The sequence below is a fragment of the Aspergillus affinis genome (assembly GCF_023601865.1).
Source record: "Aspergillus affinis strain CMG 70 chromosome Unknown NODE_4_length_623078_cov_86_301200, whole genome shotgun sequence".
NCBI lineage: Eukaryota > Fungi > Ascomycota > Eurotiomycetes > Eurotiales > Aspergillaceae > Aspergillus > Aspergillus affinis.
In genome coordinates this window covers 360,791-380,302 of record NW_026515785.1, presented here as the reverse complement: position 1 = coordinate 380,302, position 19,512 = coordinate 360,791, and the positions used below count along the sequence as shown (strand labels likewise).

General features: G+C 50.0%; 5 protein-coding genes across 5 annotated transcripts; all 5 read right to left on the bottom strand.

Annotated features, from left to right (window-relative positions):
• Nucleotides 1-722: 722 nt before the first annotated feature.
• Nucleotides 723-2,045, bottom strand: KD926_008018 (uncharacterized protein; the record flags this gene model as incomplete). The annotated part of the gene is made up of 1 exon (XM_053103629.1): nt 723-2,045. One exon carries the CDS (start codon nt 2,043-2,045, stop codon nt 723-725), a length of 1,323 nt encoding a protein of 440 aa, XP_052960583.1.
• Nucleotides 2,046-6,740: 4,695 nt separating this feature from the next.
• KD926_008017 (NUDIX hydrolase) lies at nt 6,741-8,097 on the bottom strand (the record flags this gene model as incomplete). The annotated part of the gene is made up of 4 exons (XM_053103618.1): nt 6,741-7,483; nt 7,594-7,620; nt 7,714-7,870; nt 7,990-8,097. 4 exons carry the CDS (start codon nt 8,095-8,097, stop codon nt 6,741-6,743), a joined length of 1,035 nt encoding a protein of 344 aa, XP_052960582.1.
• Nucleotides 8,098-8,615: 518 nt separating this feature from the next.
• On the bottom strand, nt 8,616-10,394 carry KD926_008016 (MRS7 family protein; the record flags this gene model as incomplete). Its single annotated transcript, XM_053103606.1, has 3 exons — nt 8,616-9,659; nt 9,721-10,226; nt 10,328-10,394. 3 exons carry the CDS (start codon nt 10,392-10,394, stop codon nt 8,616-8,618), a joined length of 1,617 nt encoding a protein of 538 aa, XP_052960581.1.
• A 620-nt stretch (nt 10,395-11,014) lies between these two features.
• KD926_008015 (glycerophosphocholine acyltransferase) lies at nt 11,015-12,707 on the bottom strand (the record flags this gene model as incomplete). Its single annotated transcript, XM_053103595.1, has 2 exons — nt 11,015-11,744; nt 11,803-12,707. The coding sequence occupies 2 exons, from the start codon at nt 12,705-12,707 to the stop codon at nt 11,015-11,017; spliced, it is 1,635 nt and encodes a 544-aa protein (XP_052960580.1).
• An 815-nt stretch (nt 12,708-13,522) lies between these two features.
• On the bottom strand, nt 13,523-15,022 carry KD926_008014 (DUF2841 domain-containing protein; the record flags this gene model as incomplete). Its single annotated transcript, XM_053103584.1, has 4 exons — nt 13,523-13,980; nt 14,051-14,236; nt 14,303-14,785; nt 14,866-15,022. The coding sequence occupies 4 exons, from the start codon at nt 15,020-15,022 to the stop codon at nt 13,523-13,525; spliced, it is 1,284 nt and encodes a 427-aa protein (XP_052960579.1).
• Between the last annotated feature and the right edge of the window lie 4,490 nt (nt 15,023-19,512).

Genomic DNA, 19,512 nt, shown 5'->3' with positions numbered 1-19,512 from the left:
AAGGCTGGAAGTGCGGAGGAATGCAGGAACGGAAGGGGGGAGCAGGTGACGTTGTTTGCGGAGATCTGATTTACTTAGTCATTTCAAGGCGGGGGATCGTGAGAATTTGATCGGTGGAGTTTCAATTCACACCGTTTTGCATGCAGGAGATCCGGGAATAATCCCAGACTTCTTCCATCAGATGATGTCGACTTACACCGTACAGTAGTGGCTAACGGTCACAATGTTACATCCTGCCCCTCTCGGCCCTTGCAAGCCTGCATCTCCTCGCAGGGGTGCACTCGGATGATCTACTTCGGTCGAAGGCAACATCTCTACGGAGTACACGGTGTAGGATTCAATGTCAAAGATAGATAGAAATTCATTCTGGTGAGAAAGTAAACTATATAATCATGCACGCCATTGACCTGGATATATTGTAAAAATAAATATTCACTGACGGAACCAATCCGTCCGAGGAGCCGTCCTTTCAGCTCCCATAACGCCCAACGCACACGGCCTTGAAACCTCAAAGATAGATGCAAAAAGAGATGAGAGAGCGCAAAAAAAAAAAAAAAAAAAAAAGAGAATTGACGGAATAATATTTGATGGGAAGAAAAGCGCTTGCAAAACGAGAGTGCCAACCGGGACAAGAAGAGAAAAATCAAGAGGTTATGATAATAATAGTAATAGTAGTAATAACAATCCAGGATGAAAGGAAGACAAAGAAACTCATTCATTCACTAGATCCAGGGACCTAATCCATCGCGTCCGAAGGAATTCGGTGGACTGACCGGTCCGACTAGACGGATTTGTGACTTCAACTCCATACGTTTTCGATCCACGCGAGCTCCGATCATCTTCTGCTTCGCTGCGACTAGGACTTGACTCGTTCCATCATGAAGGGCTTTCAGCGGGTTCTGTTGGAGCGGTGAGCGCGGTGGTGGTGATAATGGAGGCGTGGCATTCGTTATCCCCTCTGGTATAGAAGATGAGGGCTTTTTGTGATATCGCGGGAATCGCACATTCTGGCTTTGTCGGTAGCTGATTCGCTTCTCGCGACCTGATTTCTCCCAGATGGCTGCACCATACTTTTGATACGGTGACAAAGGTACGGCCAGTTGTTTTCGTCGATGGAAAGCGATCGGCTCCAGCGGCTTCCCCCGACTGTCGGAGCTAGAAATGCTTGATATGGATAGTCGTGTCAGATTCTCAGCCGAATCGACGCCGTTCCCCGGGGAAACGATGCTCTCATTGTCGGAGTAGTTGCTCGACGGTACTCGCGGTGTCGGGTGGCATTTCTGCGTGTATTCAGAGGGGGCGGTAGCGGGTCGTGTCCGCTTTGCTTTCTCTTTATCGACGGAGTGCTTCGAGATCCTTCGTTGGACATACGACCGGATCGACTTCCGCATGTCATGTGCTAGAGTGAGTCCACCTCGTTCGGCGCAATTCCAGCGATTTCCCTTCTTCGTAAAGTCGAACGTTCCCAGATTCAATCGGCTGGCATCTTTCTTCCGTTGCTTGGACGGAAGGTTGGGAGACTTCGGTGGCAGCTCCGACGGGATGGCCAGCTCCGGGAAGAAATCCCACTTCTTCTCTCGGAAATAGTGATTGGGACGCGAGCGATTGGGAGTCCAGGGCTGAGAGCTGGCATATGGGTCCTGGGATACGGGTGCGAAAGCCAAGGGTGCCGGACGAGGTTTGGCGAAGGGCTCGATGGGTGACGAACGATCTAGATTGGAGGCCGAGGTATGGTCGACTAGTTCGGCCAGATCGTCGGAGGGTGACCGAACGACGACCGGATAGCTGACGGTCGATGCATTTGAGGGGCGTCGACTCTCGAAGCTGTCGGCGAGGCTGCTGTCGTCACTCCATGCCGTCGAGACTTCCATCGACGGGGTCGCCGGCAACGGCTTCAAGGGCAGATCGGGAAGAGGCTTGTCCAGCTTGAGCGAAGGACGAGCAGGCGATACGGGCGGGATGACCCGCTCCATGCCCTCGAGGGAGCGAGATGGCCTGACGGGGGGAGCCTGCCGGGATACGGCAAAGGACGTTGGCGACGGCATGTTGGAAGGACTATATGGGATGGATATAGAAGGTATCGTCGAAAGGGATTCCCGAACAATACGCGGGGGGAATATCTAAGAACCCTTCCCCCCGGGGGACAGGGAATTGAGGAGATGGGAAGAAGGAGAGTAGAGAAAGGAAAGGAAGGAGGAAAAGAGGAGAGAAGGAGAGAAAAGAAAACGAGAAGAGGGGAAAGAGAACGAGGGACAAATAAAAAAAAACGGCCGACGAGACGACGGCGACGATTGAAACGATAAAAAAAAAAAAGGCAGAGTGCTGCGGCCACTCACAGCCTTGTGTCACGATTGGAATGCTGGGATTTTCCAGGAAATCAATCCAATTATATGAAGAGGAATCCGAGAAATAAAGAATCGCGATGCACTTCAGATCCTGGTCTTCCTTTGCTCGTTTTCTTTGGGCCGCTGCGATCACAAGACCCCGCCAAGTGTCGCTCGAGCCCTAAGTCTGGCCTGCAGAATCCGTTCGTCCTGCCAAAGACCCGGGAATCGCATCGTTTAAAGAATGCAGAGAAGGTAACCGAAGCAATCAATGACGACGACAAAGAAAGCCTCGATAACGTGATATAAAGGGGTGGATCATGCAGCTAAACGAGGGTCTCCCCCTAGTTAGTTGCGAGAGAGAGAGGAGTGAGTGAGAGAGAGGGAGAGGGATCCGAGATGGTGGCCCCCAACAAATGAATGCTCAGAGAATAAATAATAAATGATAAATAATAAAAACTAAAAAATAAATATAAAATCGTAAATCATGGATCATATAAATAATAAACAAATAATGCCAAACCCACCCGAGCCAGAGCTCGCCGTCCGCCGGAACGGGCATGGACTATGGAGACAGGAAAAAGAAACGAAGAGTTTGGCTGCAGGATCGTCATCATCATGGGCGGCGATAACCTCATGGACCGGCCGAGTGACACACCTCCATGCAAGGGATGTGCCAAAACAGCCCATCGCAATCATCCCTGGAGGAGTTCGTCCTCGGGAGGAGGGATCTCTGAAACATGGCAAATCGTGGGTGCAATTTCGCCTGCTCTCGCCAATGGCTCCTTTGAATTAAATCACCAGGAGAAGAGGTGTCGCGGTGGAATGGGGATGTAGATACCGACCAGGCTGTAGTCTGGAGCTGAACAAATCATCGGGTTGTCGTGGACAACTTGATGAGAGAGTGGAGCTGGGCCAATTGACAGTTCATAGTCCACACTCCGTTAGTCTAGTCCTCCGTAGTGCTTTATGATTCCATGGAATTTCCCTGGGGCAGATCAGAGCGCAAAAAGTGGAGCCCCCGTCAGCTCCCAGAATAGCGAAGGAACAATGATGAATCAACTGCGATTGATTGATTGATTGATTGCGCGGGATGGCCATCTTCGCAGGAACAAAGAAATGCGATAATCCTGGTCGCCATGACCCTGCTAAATTCTTATTCTCGCTTGGTTGCCTTATGCGGCCGATGTGCAAGAATTACACCGTACGGTGGAAAGGACAAAGATTGATTCCTGCACGGGGAAAGGAAAGCCGTCCGGCCGAATTGACAACGCGACCAGAAGACTTTTTGGGGCTTGGGAAATGGCGTGCAGTTCGGATCCGTCACATTCTGTTTCTAGCGGTGAACCATTTGATCTCATTTTTATTCTATTAATTCAATTTACATTTTATTCTCTATGTTTGGGAAATTCTTCTTTCACATCATCTCTCGCCAGGGGCAAATTCTCCTGCAACATTCCTCTGGCGTCAGAAGTGCATCATCCATGGCCAGACCCCGATGAGTGCCACCATCGTCAACCCTAAGCAAGATCTGGAACTTGGTAGCGAGGCGCCGTTCGCCGAGTCACTTCTTACCTTTCCAGTATCTACCTCTATCCATCCTTGTGTACAGGATCTACGGTGCACCTGTACTCCGTACACCCGACAAGTTTCGCAAGCAACGCGCAAGCAAACAATTGTGTAAAGTGAAGCCCGAAGCATTAATTAAGAGTGTTCGCAGACTAGCAGTACCTCGACGCCACATTGGCCATCGCTATCCACCCTTCAGCTCTCTCTCTCATTCTATTTCTTTCTTTTTCGCTCAGTCCCGTTCAGGAACTATCGACGGAGTGAATAATAACGAGCAAGCAAGGAAGCACAAGTTCAGCGGCAGGTACGGGACAGCCACGTACGGACTCGGACTCCGGGCCATCGTCGATGCTGCACGAATGCAAACCACATGGCAAAAAATTGGCAGTCCATGAGGCTAGAATCTCGATAGCCTCGACCCGAACCCTCGATCCTCTGGTCTGAGTGGGGGCGTATTTCTCGCCTCCTCCATGCCCGGACTCTGGTACCTGCTTATAGCCTATCTAGAGTAGTTTATCTACTTAAGGTCCTATTGACCTTACCTACTTACTTCCAGAGCTACCTAATCTTACTCGTAGTGGTGAATAGTCGAACCAGGTCTAGCCCAGTCCGGACAAGTCTTTCTCGTTTTTCTACCGTAGTTCGTCTGAGCTAGACCATCCCCAGTCCAGGTTCAGGACAATTTGCCCCCACTTGAATCCAATCTCACTCTCGGCTTTCCCCCTTCCCCTCCTCTCTCCCTTTTCTCCTCCCAACGTGTTGTCCGTCAGCATGAAAGGGAATTAATTAATCAAGCCCTTTTCAAAAAGTAGAGATTCTACTGTAAGAAGAAAAAAAAAAAAAATAGAAGGAAACTCTATAACGCACCATCCCTGGAACTTAGGTCCCAGACTACCGGAAACCTCTCTCGGACCCCCCCTCTCGGGTGGCCACTCCCTGTCATGCCCATTACTTACATTGTGCACGTTGCAGATGCAGGCAGACAGGCAACCTAAGAAAGTAGACGGGCTATCTACGTACATAGAGTGACAGGTATTCCACTGCAGAGATTCCACTGCAGCGAGGTCGCTTCGTAGAGTAACTCCGTCGTTCGCATCGACAGTGCAAGTCTATCTAGATCAGATCTATACCACGCGATGTGTTCCATCCCCACTCTCGAAAGAAAAAACAAAAGGAAATAAGGTCTCTTTAGTTAGTTCGGATCTATCTAGTTGACACTGACAGATACCGTTCTGGATCTAGACTCGCCACTAGTCAAAGGGCGACTGAATCATTCAGTTCACTCGTTCCTTGAATCGTTCCCCGGGTCCGTCCGTCCCCTTGGGAGTACCGGCCGAAGGGAAAAACAGGAAGGATTGCAAGCGGCAGTCAGCCAGGGACTCGTCCCCGTCCGATCTGGCTAAATCATAATATGTACATAGTCAGTTTACCTTACCCACTTGGGTAAAGCCCACCAAGCAAAGTAGACTAGTCTAGGCCACTGAATCGGCCATCAACCCTCTTGACCACAGTCTCGGGCAGCGACTGGATGATCCGATCGCAAAAAAAACCGTGGCTGGCGTCGTTGGAAACTTGAATGTCCTTCAGTCCAATCGGCGCAAGCCGTGGATGGAGAATGCCAGCGAATGGCTCTAAATTCTCGACTTGAGATGGGGCATTCCGGGGCCTCGTGGAGTAATACGAATGAGGGGGAGCCGCACAATAATGCGATTGACTTATCTGGCGTGGTCTTATCCATGGGACTTGGTCTTGGGGTTTGTCGGACATCCCGAGAGTTAAGAATCGACCAGGTAGTTGGTCGGTGGCGAGTTTGAGTTTCGTGGGTTTGACATCGCTTATTTGGGCCGGAAGTTGGGATAGGGCATGATGCTGGCTTTGTTTATCGCTGTGTTTATTGTTATGGCTATGACTGTGGTTTACGGACTCATGCCGGGAGGCGTTACTCCGTATTGCTGTCTGCATTGAGGCGGATCGCAGTAGATATTCATGGAAGGTGCACTACACCTGGGAGCAATGGCTCAAGAAACCCCGAACAATTCAAAAGAAAGTATAGTATCCAGAACTGCTAAAAAAACTACCTATATCGTTGCTTATTCCGAATCTCAAATTCTGAAACAGTCAGTCACCCATGCGATAGCTACCCCATCCGCGCCCAAATCTCACTCCCAACCCGTGTCATCCCCCAAAGCGTAAATAAAGTTATCATCTCCATGGAAAATCCCAAGATATAGATATCCAAAGAGCCGAACAGAAATAAAATAAGTCCGGACTATGGCCCTTCAGCCACCTCATGCCACGAGGCTGTCAGACCGGACCCGTATAGATCCGGCCTGATTGGTTCGGGGACCGTGACCTGGGCCCAAAAGGCTACGCCTGCTGGGAAATGTTTGTCATGATACATATCGCGGTCAGCCAAATGGGTCAGGGATGATATGGGTTGATTGGTGGCATGTCCTTGTCTGTCTTCAGGGTCTGTGGTGGAGGGAGGGCAAAGTAGGCTGAAGCTGAATGCCGTTCGGGGTAATTGAGGCCCGTTTATTTGCCGAGGAATTTCAGCGTCCGTATGCAAGGGCTTTTGGTGTTTCGGGGTTGCCGGGATGGGGAGATGGGTATACGGAGTTGAGATTGGTATGATTGTATGATTTGGATGCTTGGGGAGGGTTTGATATGTTTCTGGGTAGAAGTAGAATGAAAGCAAGATTCCATCGTTCTATGGGTTGCTTGCTATTATCAACGTTCAAACAGGTCTAATAACTGTGGATTGAGATACCTAGGGTATATCAAGCATATAGACACCATCCAACTAAATCACTCATAGTATATCCTAGTTCAACCTGGGTATCGATGTTAGCTCAACTTCGCTGCCTTCTCCATGTCCTCTCTCGTCAGCACATCGCCCGACCTCCGAATCGGACTCAATCGTCCCAGACGCCGCAGCCTCGCAATCATCTCCTCATCCCCAAGGTGGCTACTGTGCTCGAACGCTGGTTCCCGCTCATATGCCACCCGGGCCACGTCCACCAACATACGAGCCGTCATGCCCCAAACGCGATACCGGACCACCTCGCCAGCCTTCTCCTTCTCCTCCAGCTCACTAAACGCCACTTTCAGATACTCAGACCTCGTCCTGGCCCGCGGCTTCACCACCGCTTCCGGCCGAATCGGCACAAAGAACTGGTGCATCCGCCAATTCGACTGGTGCCACTCCGTCCACGCCCCTTGGTACCAGTCCTCCGGCTTCACATGATTGCTACTCCGGTCTCCCACCACCCATTCTTCCTCGTCCCTCATGCTTAGAAAATTACTAAACGGCGCTGTGAACACGGCCGCGACTTCGCGCGCATCCAGTTTCGGAATCAACGACACCTCCGGGTCGGCGTTGGAGTTCGTCGTCTCGTCATAGGAATGCAAGAGCGCCACGCACGGTCGAACGACCAGTTCCGTGCGAGCTAGGTTGGCAGGGAACTCGCAGAGATGCTCGACGGAGAAAGGATGCGGTAGGGTCTGTCCGATGTCCGCTAGGCTGATTTCCTCATGTGCCTCGCGACGCGCGGTCTGGAACGGTGTTTCTTCGACCGAGTCCGCCCTTCCTGGATTTCTTTGTGTCAATCTCACAGTCATTGGGTTCTTGGTGTTCTCGCACGGTGATTGGGATCACGTCATCTCGGGAACCTTGGGAACAGCTGAGGACGTAGCTTACCTCCAGGGAAGGCCGCTTGACCGGCATCTGCATGGAGACGTTAGCTACTTGCTAGCTGCGGGTTTTATCGTCATCCGATCCATTCCACCAGAGCGACGCTATCGAGTCAAACCAACATACATGAGCTCAGGGTTTTCGCTCGCATGGTCAGAACCACCCGAAGGTCGCCCTTCGAGTCGGCATAGAGCAAGATGAGAACAGCCGCTCGGCGCGACAACGGCACCAGATCATAGCTGGTCGCCGGGGGCTGATACGCTCTCAGCCGATCGATTGCTTTCTGCAAATGAAATTAGCCGATGTGCTGTGGTGATCTCCATTGGTGCATTGCATGAAACATCGAGGATGACGGGCATGCGACGATATCATATGCCAAAAAGAGGAGCTTCAGATCAGTACCTGAGAGGTTGGGTTTAACCGCGGCATTTTCTGCGCCAGGCTAGAGGAACGTTGGGTACTGAAGCTGCGGTTGATCGATAGGAGCGAAAGAAGTCGTGGGCTCCGCATGGCGGTGTTCCGATGGAAGACGGCGTTGGTGATGCATTGTGGTAGATCCGAAGTGGTGATCGGGTCGATTGCCGAGGTTAGATCAATCCCAGCCGGGGCCGATGATTATTCACCGGTGCTCGACACAATTATTGTATGATAATAAGATACTGGTAGTTGATCAATCAACGCTTGCATTCGAGATTCAAAATAATGGGTTCTATTTGGTTTTCAGGTCCTCCCTACTATCATAATACACAATAATCGCACCACCCAAAAACATATCACGCCGGGAAATTGTCCAAACTTCGGCCAAACTTCGAAGTATCAGCCGGGTTGATGCACCACAAATCAGAAACATGAGAAGAGCAAATATAGTAGTAAACAGGAAATCATCAGCCCAGGAAGTAGCCAGTAGCCGCAATCCGTCAGAGAAGAGTTATAAAGAAATCTATCGTATCAACACTAAGACAAGTCAAGAAAGGGAGAAAGGGGGGAGAGAAAATAGTCTATAGCACAACCATGTCGCAAAGGAAAAATTACTGAGAAGGAGTCTCCTTCTTTTCGGTCGGCGAAGCCTCAACCTTGTCACCCTCCTTGACGGCCTCAACCGCCTCGTCGGACTGCTTCTCGTACTTGGCCTCGATCGTGTCCTCCTTGTCGTCAATGTCCTCGATGTCCTTGGGCGCCGACATACCCTTCTCTTCATTCTCGCTGTTCTGTTCGTTTTCTTCCTCAATGAGTTCTTGCTGTTCCTTGATAACCTCGAGACGCTGCTTGTTCGTGGCGGCACCCTCGGCATTGTGCACCTCTAGCTCGATTTCGTGGAACAACTCCTCAGGAATGCTGGACAGAACAGACTGGAGGGAGTCGATCTGGGATGACATTTCCGCCTCCTTGCCCCCCTGCGCGTAGACGTACGCATTGCTGAGAACCAGGAGCGTGGACGGGACGCCCTGCTTGAGACGAAGGTCCAGCCACATAGAGAGATCCTCACGCAAGCGAGCGGGAGAAACACCGTGGGTGCGAATGCCGCGGGAGGCGCAGGCCATCTGCAGCTCAGGAACCGAAAGCGACGCCACTCCTTCGTAGAAGATGGCGCGGTCATCGCGCTTGATCTGGCGCATACGGTGTCGAATGTTGTATCTGAGCATGGCGTCGGTTCCGAAGGAGTTGAGGTTCATATACTTGCAGATACCGACAAGCTGGGGACGGGACAGGTTGTCTAGGGTCAAATCATCCTTGAAGATCTTGCAGACCTTGATGACATCCTCGGTCGACGGCGTTTCTCCCGTAGTCCGGATCTTCTTGAAGAATTCGGTGAACTCCTCGTTCTTGACGGTCGCAGCCGTCACAGGAAGACCGCTTTCTTTCAGTGTGTCCTTCAAGAAGCCAGAAACCTCTTTCCGCGTCGAACTGAGACTCAGCGCCTTGGTTTCACGGGCCTTCTGGCCCTCGTAGGTGCTGGGCAGCAGGTTGGGGAAAAGCTTAAGGGCAACGGGAAGGAGCAATTCGGCAAAGGGGATAATGATGAACATAGAAAATGGCACTAGGCGACCGAGGTCCTTGACGGTTCTTTGCAACTAAATGACAAAAGCAGTTAGCATGTACCGGAGCCAATCAAATGCGCGGCAATTGACTAACCTGACGGTGTTCACGACGACTGAGCTCGTACCCTCCGGCCATTTTCAATGCCAGCCTTGAGCTGATCTTCACCTCTGTCGCAAGAAGCTTAGTACCATCCCAGTAGTGCTGGACTTCCTTCTTGATCTTTTGTCCGATTGTCAATTTCTTCTGCTCCTTTTTCTCTTCTCCAACCTTTTTGCCATCCTCCGCGGACTTGGCCACTGCGACCTCGCCCGTGTTGTTTGTGTTAGTAACTGCCGACTCGCCTTTAGTAGCAACCTGCTGAGTGGTATTGGCGCTTGCTCGTTGCGCGGCTTCGGGCGAGAGAGGCTTCTTGGCCTGTTCTGCGTTGAATCCTGGAGGTGGCAAATTGTCGGAAGATGAAGAGGTGGACTGCTCCGTGGCATAGCCACGCTGAGAAACTAAAAGTGCGATAGCTGACACCTGCGATGGAAGACCCCGGCCGTTTAAACGAAGGTTTGCGGCTGTAGAGGCGCCCAATGCCCCGGAAAAGCGCGGCCGGGCTGCGTAGAGAAATCCCATGTTAGCCATCCGCATTGATCAACGAAAGCAAAATATGCTCGAGCTTTCAGGTCTATAGAGTGAACGGAATCTGGTCACTTACCAACCAAACTCGACCGTAAGGCCGAGTTGTTGCGCACAACTCTGGCCGATCTCATCGAAACGGACATGGCGGATGACTGGATAGGAGGTGCTCGGGAAAGCGAGCGAAAAGATAGAGAAAGAACCACTATTTAGCGGTAGAAATAAAACTAGATCTGAAAGACCCCAGGGGACCAAGACACAAGATGGAAAAAAAAAAAAGATTAAAGATTGACCTTCGGAATGATGGTCACAGCTCGCCGCTGTCGCTCTCCGAAGGACTGTGAGGAAAGAGGTGGCCCTGCACGTGATCTGACCGGCTTCGGCATTTGCGGCCCGTCGCCGCCGGAGATAACAGCGCCAAGCTTTCTTGTCTGCGTAGACTATTTCGGAGCAATTTTGACAGGCTTTATTGTTGTTATTGATAGCTGAACAGTCACATAAAATAACAAGATATCGCATTGTCCAGCAACCACATTCAGTCTATATAATCATATTAACACCAAAATATATTTACCTAACAGACCAAAAACCAGAATCTCCAGACGCGAAAACAAAGAACGACTAGTGGTAAGGTTGGGTATCAACGCAGTTGAATGATTTGAGCCAAGTGAAAAGGACAGGGGGCGAGAACATGCAAAAAGCTCCAGCGAAAGAAAATACTGAGTGGCTTTAAATAAAAAGAGCGTCCAAAAAGTCAAGTTGGTCATTATTTCCTTTCACGAATCGATGAGTCGCCCGCGGAGTTCGGTTCTTGCACGCCCGTCGAGGCAGCGCCGGAGTCAAGAGGAGGAATCTTGTCAATACCGGACTGGTCGGATACCATGCCTTTCGAAGCTTGCTCTCCTGTTGTAGCTTTCTCATCGAGCCCAGCGACCGTGGCGTTGTTTTCGGGTGACGATTGCCAGCGTGCAACATCCTTCTTCAGTTCTTCCAATTCTTTCTGGAATCGTTTGCCAAATACATCGATATAATAGGTTGCGCCGTTATGGATGCTCAAAACGAACAAACAGGTCAAGAAGATCCCACTGGCCCACCGGTACCACAGCCACAGCGGACAAGGGATCATAGTCAGCATCGCGTAGAGGTATTGGATCAGCATGAACGCGGGAGCCTGTAGTGACTCCGGAAGGCTAAGCACGATTTTGCCAATCCAGGCTTTCGAGTAGGATTTGCGAAGCCAGGTGAAGCTGGTCGGCCGTCCAGCAGCGATCTGCTCTGCTCGACGGACAGTGATGAAGCAATGATAGGCAAGCTGCCAGACAATGTACGGTACGGTCGCCCAGCCCATCATAGAGAGAAGAGAAAAGTGCTCTGGAGACCCAGGGTCACTAAACTTGATGCTATACACGGCGGGGAATCTATCCTTCAGTGTTTCGGCCGAGGTGAGGTGAACAAGACAATGCAAGGTCATCGGAGGCATGATGTGAATGAAAAGGCTGCAACCCAGGTTAGTTGGTCGACAGTTCAGAATTGTTCAAGATGAATGTGCCATACCTCACAACCTTATCCATGCTATGGAATACCATGGAGTTCCGCCACATGGCAATTGCAACCGCATTATTCCCGAACACCAGGCAGAATGTGCTAATAAAGAGTCTCGGCGATCCGGGAAAGACCCAGAGACTCAACAAACAAAGCACATTGGCAAAGTAGCACAAGTCGGCCAAGAAGTAATGATACCCCTTCTTGTGATATCGGTAATACCGAATGGGCATGAAGTACGCCAGCTGCGCGCTGAACCAGATGTAGAAATATTCGGGGTGGGCACCGATGAGATAGCCACTGATGAAGATGTTGAGGACACCGGCAATGAATGATACCTTTTCACGCAGAGTGACTGTGGCCGCTTCGTTCCATTGCTTGCCCAAGCGTTCAACCCCGACCTTCATCCGCCGGCGATACTTGTCCAGGCGCTCGTCGGCCGTGGGAACCCGCTTTTTCCATTCGCCCACGACGCGATCCTTTGCATTTATAGAAGTATATTTCAGTTTCTCGCGTTGTTTGCGCACTTTCTCTTTCTGCGCATTGATCGTTTGCTGAAGCTTTTCGAGCCGTTGCGAAAGGGAAAGATTATCGAGCAAGTCAAAGACCGACAGCTGGTCAAGGGATGGAAAGGTCTCCCAATCATCTTGGTACGAGAACGAAGGGCTCCGGGACAACCTTCCTGGTGAGGCAGGTGGTGAATAGTAGTTGTCAGAGTCTGTGAGCACGTCCACATCGGATAGGTCATCGTCGCCTGCGGCCGCGTGCAGTAAAGGCGAGTCATTTCGCACCGGGAGCTTTTGGTCGGAGCCACCGTCCTCCATGATGAGTTTCTGTTGGAAGACAAAAAGCGTAGGACCGTCACGGCGATGCGGATAGGGTCGACTGAGGAAACGCCCAAATGTTAGCATCACCATTGTTTCGGTTATGAGCCAAGCAGCAATTGCCCGAAGCTGGGGAGACCGCTGAATCTCGAGCGCAAAGGATCAAAGATAAGAGAGCAAAGAGCGAGGGGCCTTAAGGAAATAAGAAGGCAAGGACTGATCGACTCACCAGATCGAAAAGCGATACTGCCAAGGAGATAAGTAGAGTATACTACAGACGTGCTATCTCCGATAGGGAAGGAATGGAATGAAGGAACCGTGGGCCAAAGAACTCTGGAAACGATTAGGTGGAATTTGCAACGATTCAACGGACCAGTGTTCTTCAACGGCCGCAGCGCATGACAGAGGAAGATGCACCCGGATGAAGTTGTGAACCGACAAAGATAGACAAGTGGGAAGGAGGAGGTTTTGCGTGTGCACGCGTTGCAGCTGGTGGTTGGCCAGTGCGGGAGGGTCGCGTCAGAGCACGGGATCGACAACTAAAAGTAGCTGGGCCAGTGAGAGGGTCGAGTTGGGGAACATGGTCCAGACTACGGAGTACCTTACTTTGGGTTCTCCTTCTTTCTCGGAATGCTTTACTGAATAAGTCCAATGGCAAATGCGGACACTCTATATCAGTGTAATATTACAACACAAATAACACAACCGAAGCAACAGGCTCTAAGAATTTCTAGGGAAAATCATATCACACGCCTAGAAAATGCAACCAAAACAAGCCAGGAAATCTTCAAATCGCTTTGGGAAAAAACATAAACAACACCCATAACCTATCCGTACACCCGGGAGTTTAGAAAAAACAAATGGAATGTGAAGAACGAAAGCGAGAAGGAAAATGATGTTGACCCCTCTCAATATCCTTGAAATCCAAGTGGCTGATGGGAGTGTGAAAGTTGACCCCAGAGTCCATTTTGAGGGGGTTGCCCAGAAGGCTGAGGAGTCGACTGCTGTTCATAGTAATTTGCCATGGAAGGCGGTCCTGAGGGCTGCACGGCTCTAATGGACTCATTCGTCGCCAGCCCACATGGGGTCATATTATGCGAGTAGCCCGTCATGTTGCTTTCTAGCGAGCCTCGTCGGCTGACGGCTGGCGACGTGTTTGGTGTTAGTATAACATTGGAGCCCTGGCTTTGTGTCTGGCCCGGTGGAAGGTGATCAGCACCTGGTACCGTGTCGTGGTTGTTAGATACGGCGATCATAGGAACTGACTGGTCGCCAACGCTGTCACCAGTCAATTGCTGACTGGGCACCGAGGTCAAACTAGCCTCAGGCATCTGCACTTGAGAGACATGTATCACGGTGCCACCATCTATATATGAGGAAATGAAGCTCAGTCTGAGTTCTAACTCGAAAATTAGGCCACGCTCAAGGAAGCATACCGATTTTGCCGTCCAGATGTAACTCCTCCATGTCTCGAACATAATAAATCTCGTCAAGAACTTGCAGTCGTTCTTCAGGCACAATTCCTCGCCTTACATCCTGACCGGCGTCTTTGAGTTTCTCCGAGGTAATGTTATGGCTCTCTCGGAGCTCACACAGAATGTGAACGAGAAGCCGAATTCGCTCTGTGTCCATCATGTTAGTAAGGGTGATCTGCGTACAAGCTACGCTTTTCAATCGCGGTATCTCACCAAATTTCAGAAGATGATCAGGCTCTCTGTGTCTGATTCCTTCAGGCCACCATTGAGGCTTGGTCAATTCGGGGTCCACTCGTTGAGACATTCCGGCCGCGGTTGATCGTCCATTGTAAGGATGGTTCACCTGCTTGCGGGGCTCTACCAATTTGACGAAGGCTTTCGCGATTGCTCTGCAATTCAGCTGCTGGAAGTTCTCAAATGCCATCTCGTAGTAGCGTCGCAAGAGGTCTTTATTCCCGATGCGAAGTGGTGTCCATGTGATTGCTGGCGTAGGCGAAGGAGAGTCCGGGCCAATTCCCGAATCAACGCGCCTCAGACTTCTCCTGTGGCGCCTGTTCTGTACCGATTGCCATTCAAATGGGATGAGCCCGTGCTGATACCAGCCCGAGCCGTGGTGCAAAGTCATGAAAGAGTTGCCTGTGGTCGGGAAGGCCTGCGTTCTCCCCGTGACATCGCCTTCCATGTGACCACCGGAAGCTGCTACCCGTCAGTATCAAGGCCTGGCTAGACTCTGTTGCACTTTAAATTCATCCATCCATCCGTTCACGTTCACTTACTGGACTGGAAGTTTGGCATCCCTGGATGCCAGGTAATCTTAGCTGCTGCCCTCACAAATCTTTCCCTCACGTCCGGAGTGAAGATAGCCGGCTCGTACTCCATGATGGAGGGCGACGATTGAACCTGAGTCTCGCCATTGCGATCGATATACATCATTGTAAAGTGAGGATATGGGAATGCATCTGTTGTTGATGGTGGGGCTTCATGTTCCTAAGTCATATCACATCTATCAATGACATGTCTGACGGGATGGAAAAGTGCTGCCTCATACCGTTGGCTTTGGACGAACAGTCGCATCGTGAAATGGTAGCATCTGAGGCTGCCCTTCCTCTCTCATTATCACAGACTGACCTGTCGTATCCATATTCAGGGACAATCTCTTTGAACAGTTGGAATTCGCAGAATCCCGGTAGGAGAAATCACAAAAAGGCGGCCGCTGGCCTGCAGGATAAGATTGTACCATCGATGAATTTATAATAATTCTCAAGGGCCGGTCACGATGGCTCGGCGATTGTCAGTTATAACGCACTGGCCAACATAAAACAATAACTTCAACTGGCATGCGCAGCTAAGAGGGAGAAAAAGTACGTTCTCCGACATCCTGGCCAACGGGTCATGTCATCTGAATGCTACGCAATGTGTGGCTGTTACGACCTCAAACTAATGCAAGGAAAACAAATACATACAGAAACCAACTACTTGTTTTTACAACCAAGGTGAGTCTTCTCCATATCTGTACGTCGATGGGTCCGTCGTCGGAACCTCCTTTTTTTCCTTTTATTTTTTATTGTTTATCTTTTTTCTCCTTTAACTAAGACAATAGAGAGAAAAGGTCAAATGCAGAAAAAAGTTTCCAATTTTGGGATGATCATCTTAATTCCCAAGGTTTTCTATTTACAGCTCGGCAATCGATCGGATTATCGACTAGGAAGGCGACATTGAAAGGCAGAGATACTGTACACTGTCCCTCTAGAAGCGAATCTAGGCCGAGAGTTCCCGATAAAGCCTTATCTATACAGGAATTAGTATTGCGAATGAGCTTTCCTGCCTTCATCGGAGAGAGAGCTATCTACGACCATGAATGGAGGTTGGAGTGGGATGTTCATAAATTGTCAAAAGTGATGATCTTGAGTTCGGGAGCCTCTAGAGCCCCGAAACTCTGTAATGGGCTGACACGGATGACAGAAAAAGCTGACTTGCAATCTATCTAGACCCTACATCGTCAAGGATTGACTTTGGGAGTCGGGGTTTGACAAGGTGGTGACACCTGTGCGCCTCTGAAATCATGCATTGCGCACGCCCTGGTTTGCGAGTCCCACCGCCCCTAATTAATAGCTATACCATCTCTCGATCAACATTTTAGAGAGCAATACGAAGAATTGTTTGGCGGCGAATGCGGCTTTTAATTCTCGCGAAAATCTCCCCTTGAGACAGGATGAAACTCATTATCATATTGACGTTATAGACCGTTAGCCTTTTCTCCGTGATAACGGAATCTGTAGACACTGGAGGTGCGGGTTTCAGTCAAATTGAGAATCATGGGACCCTCAGACCCAAATCTGAGGCTATTTTAGTATAGCCTGCTCCTGTCACTTTTCCCGCGCCTAACGACAGGATGAATATTGGTTATTCGAAGTAACTTTACGGTCATGATCTGAATCCGGCCAGTGGGATAGCCCCCTCGATGCTCCGCACTGACCGAGTCATAGGTATAAAAAGGAAACGAAAGATGAAAATATGAAAAAGAAAAATAAAGAAAAAAAATGGGGCCTACAGTCAAAGCGCGAAATACATAGACATGGGCGCCCTCGCAAAGGCCATGCCTACGGCTTGACCGCTGATCGCTGTAACGCCGTGACAGTGGCACCTCAGAGTCTCAACAAATAGAGTTCAACTGTACACAATGAAACGAATCCACGCCGTCATGCCTAGGCCGATGGCGCGAAAATCTACAGAACTCGACTATTTTGACACGATAAGGTCCGAACGGGTTACATCCATATTAGAATCGGGACGAAAGGGCTACTATTTGCTCCTATAGACCACTGGACAGACCAGAAAGCATCACTTGCCAATGCGGATAAGGAATCCGCAAATGACCATTGGGTCTCCTGATTTTATTCGTGCAACAGCGGAGACTCATATGGGAAATGAGGGGGAAAAGGTGGGCGAAAGCAAACATTTCGATCCTTCAGGTCTCAAATGGGTAAGCCGACAAGTGGCCAGCCGCGGAAGGCTGCCGATATTGTTGTGCAGCAGAGTCTCAGCTAGCGCCACAGTTGACATCGATGCCAAACCTAATATCCACCGGGCCTTTGGGCGAATGAGCGAGACCAGAGGCGGGTCACTATGGCTCTCCCTCGCGTCTATGTATGCGGGGGAATGGATGCCTTTCGCAGTTTCCTTCGGCTCTGACCCTGCTTTTCCCTCTTTCTGCTTAGTTGGAACGATGGAAAATAGGGCCGGCCCCGTCCCGATTCCCGAGAGACCTGCATATTACAACTACGGAGTTCTGGCGACGGTGAACCAGGAAAGCCGCCACGTATTCTTTGAATAATGCAGGAAAATCAATCGGGTACCAGGAAATTGCTACATGATGGCTTGCAGTCTGGGGATCCGAGCGAGACCCGTCAGTGGCGTTGAGCGAAAGGGACAGCGGGGAGCCAGAAACGAGGTAAATTGACAGCTGAGCATTATGGTGAACGTTGGGCTTCCATTTGGCGCGACAGGCCCGTCGAAAGACTATCCAGCGAATGACACGACGCCCTACGAATACTGGTTGCCTGCATGAAGGACAAGCGTGATGTCCGAGCACTGGCAGAAATGGATGAATCCAATAAGAACCTGCTACCTGTACAGAGACCGTCAGCCACTTGGATTCGGTGGTCCGTGAATCGATCAGCGATCGAAGATCCGATGGTTAATTAACCCCACAGTCCACACCGAATATTCGATAAATAAGATCCAGACTGCTGTTGTCCCACTTCCTCGACGACCTAGTCTTGTAGGCGACGCGCATGAAATCTTGCCTCTCTGGCTCTGAAAAAAGAAAAGAAAAAAAGAAAGGGAGACAACACTAAGAATGCGGTTGTTTCAAGAAATATTTTGCCACTGTTGCACCATAGTATCGATTATTTCTGTCTCGCAGCGCACTATTGGTTTTGTACTTGCTAATATTGATGCAAAATGCCCGGCCGGATTTTCAGCGTTTCCCATCGGAGTACGGAGTATGATCCTCCAAATTCAATGTCGTCGCGCCGTGGCTGACGCAAAGAAACTCTACAGCCATCGCAATGGATCATAGAAGCCCATTCGTTCCGTTTGACAAATGTGAGCTATCATCGGAATAGAGGGTTGACAACTCCCGAGCGTCACGGCGGATAGTGTACTCCGCAATCCGGACTATGAGATTCTTGTTTATTTAAGTTTAACTCAGAGCTCTTTGAGCTCGCTTCCCCACTGATTGACGCTGCTTAACACTGTTCCTGAAGAGGTCGATGCTTTGCCTCGCGCAAATGGGAGGCTCACCATCAGGCCCGACGAAACCCTTTCAAATGACGGCGTGTTACGGGCCGACTCGTTTTTAGGCATCCAAAATTTCATGTCTTTCAAAATTCGGTCGAGATAATCAGATGGGCAGCGAAATGGATACATATGCTGTGGGGGTGTAAGTTATATTCGGATTCACCGTGCATATGTATTCATTCCCGACAACAACCGTCCTCGGACAACGTTCCACGTACATTTCCAACAAATGAATGCTCTTCAAGTTCAAGCTGGTACCACCGGAGTAGGGCACTGCAATCTCCACTGCCCCGTTCTTGCCCACTGACACCGGTTTCCTCTTTCCCAGCTCATACTTATACGACCTGCCACCCAAGGGGACCTGGTGGTGGCGTTGGCTCCATTGGCTAGCCACACAGGCGCTGAACCTAACCCTATCGGGGAGATGTCGACGGAGGCAGCTAAAAAAGATGAGAACTTCTCGTGGATCGACGGAACTCCTTCTTTTCCGAGTCAGTCGAGTAGTTCAATTTCAGATTGACGATGTTAACCCGAGCTAGACTTCTATTCACAGGGGCGGCACATGCAAGCTCTATCTCACTAGCCACCGGCGGATCGATATGATATAGAAGCACAAATAGGTGACCGATATGACAACGTAGTTGATGAAGACGTTCGCGGTTGTTAGGCGAATGAGCCAGTTGAGGACGGTCATGGAGTTCCCTGACACCTGCATGAACGAGAGGCAACCGAATGCCATGGCCACGGTTTTATTGATGTGTGTCCGCATATTAAAATTCTTTTTTAGCAGTGTTAAAGAGGTTGGTATTCTATATTTTTTGTGGAAACTGTACGCCATATGGGGAGCAAGGTATCTTATCTAGGATACCAAAACTGCGCCTTCCTAGAACATATTAGGACAAGATATAATGATCGAATATGATTGGAGAGGAGATAACGCCTTCTAATAACACCCTTGTCATGCTAGTCTTCTTTAGTTTCGACTTGAAAGCATATCCGTACGACCGAAGGCGAGCCCATTATCAGATTACATAGGTAGTTATCTGTTCAGAGTGCAGGACCAATTAGACTGGCAAGTATAATCCTCATCCGGGAAACCACTGCAACCGGTTTATCTCTGT